At 33.8% G+C, this 8,916-nt stretch overlaps 1 protein-coding gene across 1 annotated transcript; it reads right to left on the reverse strand.

The window, feature by feature from the left end:
- Nucleotides 1-509: 509 nt before the first annotated feature.
- On the reverse strand, nt 510-7,553 carry LOC107820138 (uncharacterized). The gene is made up of 9 exons (XM_016646351.2): nt 7,148-7,553; nt 4,938-4,984; nt 4,057-4,159; nt 3,733-3,819; nt 2,979-3,062; nt 1,686-1,739; nt 1,034-1,114; nt 906-951; nt 510-815 (listed from the first exon to the last, which is right to left on the reverse strand). The coding sequence occupies exons 1-9, from the start codon at nt 7,436-7,438 to the stop codon at nt 757-759; spliced, it is 852 nt and encodes a 283-aa protein (XP_016501837.1). The 5' UTR covers nt 7,439-7,553; the 3' UTR covers nt 510-756.
- Between the last annotated feature and the right edge of the window lie 1,363 nt (nt 7,554-8,916).

An 8,916-nucleotide genomic window follows, 5' to 3' on the forward strand; every position in this document is an offset into this window, starting at 1 on the left:
AATTCACCCTTCGGTCGGACTTTTTTCCAAAATCTTATAATTTTCAACTTTCGCCAAAATGTGTCGAATTGTCCTACGGACTTCCAAATCCGAACATACGCCTAAGTCCGAAATCATCATACGAAACTATTGCCATCATCCAAATTACATTCTAGGGTCGTTTGTTTAAAAGTCAACTCTCCGGTCGACTCTTTCCATTTAAGCTTCTAAATAAAAAAAAATTCTTTAAATTAAATTCCGAATCTTCCGAAAACCAAACTCGACCACACACGCGGGTCATAATACATATTGTGAAACTTCTCGAGACCTTAGGTCACTGGACAGGACATAATTTCTTAAAACGACAAGTCGGTCGTTACATGCACCATGACGGCGTAGTAAGCTAATTGAGCCAACTAAAGAATGACAAGATGAAATTCCAAACTTTGCAGGCCAACTTAATTGTTCCAAATGAAATTGGAAATTGTTGCTTACAACTTCCATCAATTCTTTGATCTTAGCAAGGAAATTCGTTCAAGCAATTTTTTATTTATTATATCAACCACCTCTTCAAAAAATTACAGATGTGCACAAGGTAAATAAAAGCAGGTTTTATACAATGTGGCACCATGTGCGGTTTTAAATTTTCATCATTCTATATATTCCTATGGGTTCAACAATGTACAGTGCAATTTTGAAGAAATATCAATATATTTATGTGGCAGAATGAATTATATAACAACAGACTATACCCACAGTTACAAAATTTCTCACAATCTACAATGTTGTATTGGAAATTAGCCGTACTTCATATAGTGCATCTTTCTCTCCCTTTGCTGCAGGAACAAAGTTATGAAAGTTAGTGCAAACAAGTCCAATTTGGAAGTCTTACAAGTTCAACAAAAAAGTAAAACTTCAGAACTAACCAATTTCAGCTGATATTCCTGGTCCAAAGAAGGACGCAAATTTTGCCTACCAAGATTTAAGCAGATTAGAATGTAAGTTTTAGAACCATATGGATGAGATGGAGGTAATTACAGTATTATTATGTCACCTGTCTTTTTTCAAGATCTGACAACTGCAGAGCTTTTGCCTCAAAGACCAGCACTAGACAGTATTTACCATCCTCAGTCACCTGAATTAGAATAAAATTAGTTGCTGAAATTAAAATTCAAAGGAAAACGAGCTTGACAATACTCAATAAGCAAAAGGCCGTTTGCAAGCGACATGATTTACTTAAGTTTGTTTATGTGATGGCTTCTAAGGACAGTGACCAAAATCCACAAACATTTTTAGCGAACGCCAAATAGCAACTGAGCCCTCGGGGATTTGGTCTAGTAGTAAGAACAAAATGAGTGATGTGTGGGTTAGGCGCGTGTCGCGAGTCCAAACTCTATCACGGACAAAAGCATGGTATTTAAGTGGAGTAGGGTAGAGATGCAGACTCATTACCCACTAGAAAAAAAGAAAAGAATCTGCCAAGGTCCAAACAGAGTGGAATTGTAGGATCCACTGAGATTTCATATTTTTGGGAGGGAGGATAATTCATAAAATCTAGAAAATATAGATAGTCTAATAGGTGACAAAAGCAATGTTAAAAAGAAAAACAGAAAGTAAGCAACATAGATAAAGGAACTACTCGGCATATCATTTCATAAGAGGAAGCAAATTATTAATTAGAAACATAATCAAGTTCACGAGCATACTTCTTCTCGAATCATTTGTAAGATGGGAGCACTTCTACGTGGTATTCCACCACCCTGCAATGAAAAGAGAAAAGGGAAGAGTAGTCAGAAAATTTTATCAAGAGAAACATTTGGATGTCTAAGACCTAAGGTCAATAGATTGAATCTATTAAAGACGTTCATTCTAGTTCCCAAAGATTTTGTGTCTATTACACTTAAAAAAGTGCATCACTGTCAGAATTGGGGAATAAATCGTTGATATGTCACGGTGATATGAAGCTGCTAGAAGGTAAGAGCAGATGGAAGACAAGCTCATGCATAAACCAAAAGAAAGAAGGAAAAAGTTCACGGAAGTTTGAGGATGCACTTGATGATTTTCAAACTTCAGTAACCGGATACATAATTTATTCTTTTACAGGCTTTGAGTCGATGGTTAAACCCTCCTAATAATATTCCTGAAAATTGATTACGATAGGAAGATGACATCATTGCAACTAGTATTGAGATAACTTCTTTTCTCTAAATTCCATCAATTGATGAACTTGCAAGAGTGTATTTGCCTGCTAACTATTTAAGCATAAAATTTCTAGAAGGCTTCTTGGAGACCCAAATCAATCACCTTCACAGTGCGGTAAAAAGTTTCTAAAGAATCTTTCAAAAGGAGAAAGAACGTTGTCTTGATACAGAGTTTCTGGATTTGGCAGATTCTTAGAGATTAAAACTCATACATAAAGAACTGGGTATCTATTCTTGCTAATTATAAAATAGCCATGAGAAAGTTCACTGCTCAAGCTGCATGGCATGATGAAAATAATTCAGTTATGTAAATAACTATTAGAATGCAAACACAAATATTTATATCTTTAACATTTCCTTGGCGGGGGCATAATTTTCCCCTATAGATGAAGCACGTGTGAGATCGACAAGTTCTGAGGTGGAGATGAAACATCAACGTAAGACTCCCTTTTGCTAGGAGTATTATTTTCCATTGAGTTATAACGCTCACATCATTCAAAGATCAAAGTAATTAGAAAGGGACCTATCATATATTTTTGTTTATACTTTCACCAGAAAATCCAAGGTGTTCGCTTCTCATTTAATCTCCCATCCTTTCATGCTCTTTTTTAAATTTCTCTTTTTCTTTTTTTTAAGGTACTTCGTTTTTTGATGAGATCCACAGCTATGAAATTGACAGCCTTTCTGGAAAATTTCTCATACCGCTCAAGTTAAATCTCCATTCCAAGAAAATCCGCCAAAATTTAATCTGAATATTTAAAAAATCAGTTTGTAAAACACAAAATTAAGGGAACTTACCAGTCCAAATTGGAAAATACGCTTCAATGCCTCGTCCAAATGCTGCTCATCCCCATAACGGTATCTTATCACATCGCTCCTGACCTTACAGAAAGAAAATCCTATAACTAGTTAGTCAGTAATCTGAGAATGTAACCATACTGAATATGAAATAACTGAAATGAAATCCGGGAGTACAGTCAAAAGAAGTATTAGTAGCAAATGACCAATATCAAACATTGGCATTTTGCCTCATTTTTATCGCAGTAGAAGAATCCTATAAGGAATTGCAAAAGCATGACTTGACCCAGTGATATGCGACAAGTTACCAAGTGTATCTCAATATGAATCTCCAAGTCTGTGGTTCATGCTTATTATGATAAGAATAGCACATATATATCATTCAGTGTTATTTCGGGGAACATTAAGGACCACAGTTACATTGGTCTTCTGGGAATAGAAGAGAGAAATTTTTTTTATTAAGAGGAGCAAAGATGGACTCGCTGTAATAATTGTGTAGCCCAAGGTTCGATAAACTGTGTATTTTTCACAATACTAAACACTATTGTAGGGCTGTTGGAAAAGAAAAGGAGGATGCTTAACTTGAAAAGAGACTATTATCTTTGACTTCTGAGTATCACAAACTTTTGGCAGATTAACGATACTAAAATTACACGACTTCGCAAAAAAGATTGGAGCTTCTTGGTATGGATTAACATGCTAAGAAAACCATCGAGTAACAAAAGGGCTTTCCGGTAGTCGACAAGAACATTACCTGCTTAAGGATTGGAGTAGCACATTTTTCCCTGAGTAGTTGAGCATCTGAGTACGTTATGCATGGCACAGGCTTGAGCTCTGCATACTAAAAAGTAAAAGAGAGTCAGTTTTCCAGACGAAATAGATTTCTATGCCAGAATCACCAATGTTACGGACTAAAGGTGTGTCCCCACATTCATGTATTGATAACAGAAAGATATTCATCAATGAATTAAACAACCGTTGATAGAACATAGACTCCCAGAAACACGGTTGTTCAATACTAAGAGCCTAGGCCTTATAACTCCAAAGAAGCAGGTCAACAAAAGGAGAAGTAAATCACCTTAAGAGCCATGCCAATTATAGTAAGTGGGAAACCATAAGTCAACATCAATGCAGACCACTCGGAACCAGGAAGGATGTTAAAATATGCCCCAAATCCGTACCTGTAGAGTGTAATGAACAATAGAACAGTCAAAGTAGCCTTAATGCCAAATTTATTGTGTCCAAAATGAGAAAGCAAGAAAGGGAAAGTGCCTTCAATAATCTCTTTTCTTTGCTATGAAACTATAAGGGGAGAGAAAAAACAAAACAAAACAAAAAAAACTAAAGAGCGTGGGCATTTATTAAAAAAAAAACAGGACAAATATAAAAGCCTATACATACATGTAGAGTTCTTGATCAGAGGAAATTACGGAAAGAGTATAGAACAACAACAACAGCAGCAACAACAACTACACCCAGTCCCATACAAGAGTACACTAGAATAAATTGCTCTATTTTTAATCTAATCCTAAACAACTTAACAGTTATCCTTCAAAAGGATTTTGAGACATTACCATAGATTTTAGTTATAGATATCAAAAGATAGTGATGAAGAAAGCAACTCAATAACATGTAACCAAGAAAGAATAATACATAGTTATTATATGTGTTTGTTATTTTAAAATCATTGTTAACCAAACTTTCGACATTCATTAAACATTTATGATTTAAAAAAAAAAATCTGACTCTCCTTCGTCATTATTACGGTGTGATATGAACACATATGCAAACTAATATCTGTTAAAAGATTTGTCGGTGAATGTCAAATATTTGGGAGGCAAGAACTACGGATTGTGGAGATTGACTTGCATCCCCCTCCTTTCCATAGAAGTATTACTTTGTAAATTTGGACAACCAGGAAGTAAATAGTATAAAGCTTGATCAATTAATTATACTCACGAGAGAAGTGAAACACCAAGACCAAGCCCAATGACACCAAAAGAAACCTGCATATTACAGCAATTACAGAGAAAATTATTGACAAATCCTTCAGGACCAGTAGATTTAAAGGAAGTAAGAGATATTGATATCGTATAAAACATATTTAGGGGTACGTTCATTTTAGTCAAAATCAAATGTTTCACTAGCTCAAGTGATAATCCAGTATTACAGGACCCAGCAATTTGAGTGTACGAGGATTAGTAATGCAATCTTTCTTAATGACATCAAAGGCGAAAAACGAAGAAAAGTCCAAGTTCATATGGGCTTTAACATAAAAAAAGGCACAACAAAATCGTGAATTTTATTAAAGAAAAACACATAATAAAACAAAATAATAATAATTTATATAGAGTAAGAAAAACAACTTAAACACAACAACAGTGATATAGATAAAGGTATTGAAAAAGCTACAACTCAAATAAATACTCCCTCCACTTCATCTTATATTAACGGTGTTTGATTGGGCACAGAGATTAACGAAGAAAGAACTTTCGGCTGTTCGGCACATAAAAAACTATCCTTGTGGTTTTAAACATGCCACGACATTTCCATATGGCTATAAGTGCAAGTCAATAAGAGTAAAATGAGAAGTTTCGCGTGAAAGAGTTTCTAAATATAGAAATTTGTCTTTCTTTTTGGACAAATTAAAAAGGAAAGAGTGTCATATAAAAATGAATTAGAGAGAATATATAGATACAAGTCAAGCTAAAAATCGTCTTAAATTTCTAATGGAAAGAAAAGTATAAGATTTCTAACTCAAAATCTAGTTACTAGTTGTTTTGCACTAAATTCAAATTTACTAGTCCTACTCCTTGACCTCTTCTTCATATGTTTTCTTAACACCTGATGTACTCCCTCCATTGCATTTCATATAGCATGTATGACTAGACAAAATTTCAGATGTTAATTAACCGACTTACAGATTATCTTAGTGGAAGTTAAAGAAAATATTTATTAAACAGTTGTTAGTTTCATAGATGAAACATCAGAACAAAATTTAGAATTTGAATAGTGAATCACTGAAAGCTGTGAGGAAGTTGTATAAAACAATATCATTAGCGGAATAGTACTAAAAAGGGCAGCCCGTGCATAAAGTATCCTGCGTACCCTAACGCAAGGGTCAGTGCCGATTCCACAGCTCGAACCCGTGACCTACAGGTCACACGGAGATAATCCTACCATTGCTCCAAGGCACCTATCTATTAGTGAAATAGACACTATCAAAACATTTTAGAACCTCCCATAATAGAAAAGGGTGTTAAACAAATTAAAACGGGGGAGTATCATTGTGCCAACTATATTTATCATTCACGCGACACTTTTCAAGACAGATCCAAAGAGCCTCTATAAATCAAAAGTCCCTTTGGTGGGGAAAAAAAGGGAATAGTGAAAGCACAGTTGGGAGTTCCTATCGATGAAAAAGACTACAATAACAACAACTATGTTTTGATCCCTAACTAGCTAAGCATAGGTGGGAGTTGGTATCGATGAAAAAAACTACAATAAACAATAACTATGTTTTAATCCTAAATAAACTAGCTAAGCATAGGTGGGAGTTGGTATCGATGAAAAAAGTACAATAAAAAATAACTATGTTTTAATCCTAAACTAGCTAAGCATAGGTGGGAGTTCCTATCGATGAAAAAAACTACAATAAACAATAACTATGTTTTAATCCCAAACTAGCTAAGCATAGGTGGGAGTTCCTATCAATGAAAAAAATTACAATAACAACATCTATGTTTTGATCCCAAACTAGCTTGAGCCTGGCGGCTATACGAATCCTCAATAATCATTCCGCTCCATTTTGGCCTTTTTCCTCCCAATTTTCTTCCATGAAAGAAATTAATCAAAAAGAATTTAACTTCTATTACCTAACTAACATCTTGTTTGGATGGTTGTTACATGTTGTATTGTATTGTATCGTATTGTTACTTTAAATACAATACTATACGATACATTATGAAACTATATATAACAACCATCCAAACAAGCTCTTAACGATAATTATAGGTAAACATCAAGGATTAGTAAACTACAAAAAATAAGACTGGATTAACTGCTACACATGTTAAAATACTTTGATAGTGTAAATTATTTTACAGTGTCAGTATACAAAAGTTAAATTCAATAGAAAAACTATAAAAAAGAAAAGAAAAGGAAAGCACCTTGGCAAGTGAAAACTCTTCATCGGGGACAATAGATTTGTCGGAGGAAGTAATAGCAGAGGAAGATGGCTGAGAGGAATCAGCAGCTCTAGTAACAACCTTAAGTCGAAGAATAGGAAGATTCTGGTGTTTTGTCAAAATTGAATCTTGATTAGTAAAAGTGGTCAATTTGTGTACAAGTACTGATTTCAATGCCAAAGCTCGATTATTTTGGGCATGATTTTTTTGAGTGTAATTACAAACTACAAAACTAAAACTCTGAGAACAGAAGAGGGTTCCTCCAGCTCCCATGGCTGCTACAATTTTGGGTAGAGGATATTATGAGTTGGAGGACAAGAAGAGGCTGTAGTGCAAATAGAAAAGCTAGCGCCAAATGTTTGGATGATGATGATGTGGCAATTTTTCTACTTCTAGTTCTAGTTTATACGAAGTACTATTTCTTTTATAACCACACTTAAACTTTTTGTACTAGTTGTAGTAGTATTATGACCACAAAATCTATTAAACATTAGGGGGTTGGCTGACGTGAGCCAACATTAAAGAAATTCTTTAATAATAGTCCCAAGATTAAGTTCTTTAATGAATACTTTTGCCAAGAAATGGCCGTGTTTGACTAATCAATTTCCAAAATATTTTTGTTAATACTGGGGTATTTTTATTTGGCCAAGGTTCCAAAAGTGTTTTTGAAAAAAAAACTACTCTACCTTTTTAGCTTTTGAAAAATAACTTTTGCTACTATACAAAATCACTTTTTTTTAATTTTATTAAAAACTTAGTCAAACAACTCAATTCTCTAAAATAAATACTACTTTTTTTGAAAGAAAACAGGCTATAAATTTGGTTTTGTTTAATCGTCATTTGAAAAATTGATCCGAAGGAGAAAGCTATTGAGGAAAAGCCTCGTTTAATGCGTTTCAAGTGAGAATCTATTCCATTAATGGGATCAATTATTTGTTGTGGTAATGTGAAATTTTGACTCACGAGTCTAGTCATTTCAACCAAGTACAGATAAGGAAAGACAGTTAATTCGTGCACGAAAACATGACAATAGTATGACACACATGTACTTACTTATTTTTGTTGTATTTGTTGATTTGCATCCTATATGAGACATTACATTGAGGTAACAACACCTCAAAAAAGTGTGAATATTACGTCAGTTGTGAAATAGTGACTTTAAAGAACTGCCACAATAAGCAAGAAATTGCAGTGGTTCTAAAACATCCATATTTAACATTCTTATAATTTGGAGGTTTTGTGAATATTGCATCTGGTTTAAACTGCCAGTGTTCTTATTTAAACTAATATTCGTACTCGCGCGTTGCACGAAAAATATAAAATATAACATTTGAAAAGAAAATTTTATTTGGAATTTTGTTACTATTGAGCCTATACATTGACAATTGGAAGGAAGTATGAGATCACCGAGAACAAAGGTAGAGCTTTCATTTTATAATTTCTATTCTCGGCATCGACAGTAGTAGCAGATGTCGTAATTATAAATAATACTTTCTCCGTTTCAATTTAGATGAGATAGTTTGACTCGGCACGAAATTTAAAGAAAAAAAAAAGACTTTTGAAACTTGTGGTGTTAAAAGTTTATGGGGTAAAAGTTTTGTGGGCCATAACATTTATGTGGTTATAAAAACTTCTCATTAAAGGTAAAATTGGTAAAATTAAGAGTTTAAAGTTGAATTATTTTCAAATTTAGAAATATGTCATTTGTTTTGGAACAGACTAAAAAGAAAAGTACCTCGTATAATTTGAAA

This window comes from Nicotiana tabacum, chromosome 14, assembly GCF_000715075.1.
Source record: "Nicotiana tabacum cultivar K326 chromosome 14, ASM71507v2, whole genome shotgun sequence".
Taxonomy (NCBI): Eukaryota; Viridiplantae; Streptophyta; class Magnoliopsida; order Solanales; family Solanaceae; genus Nicotiana; species Nicotiana tabacum.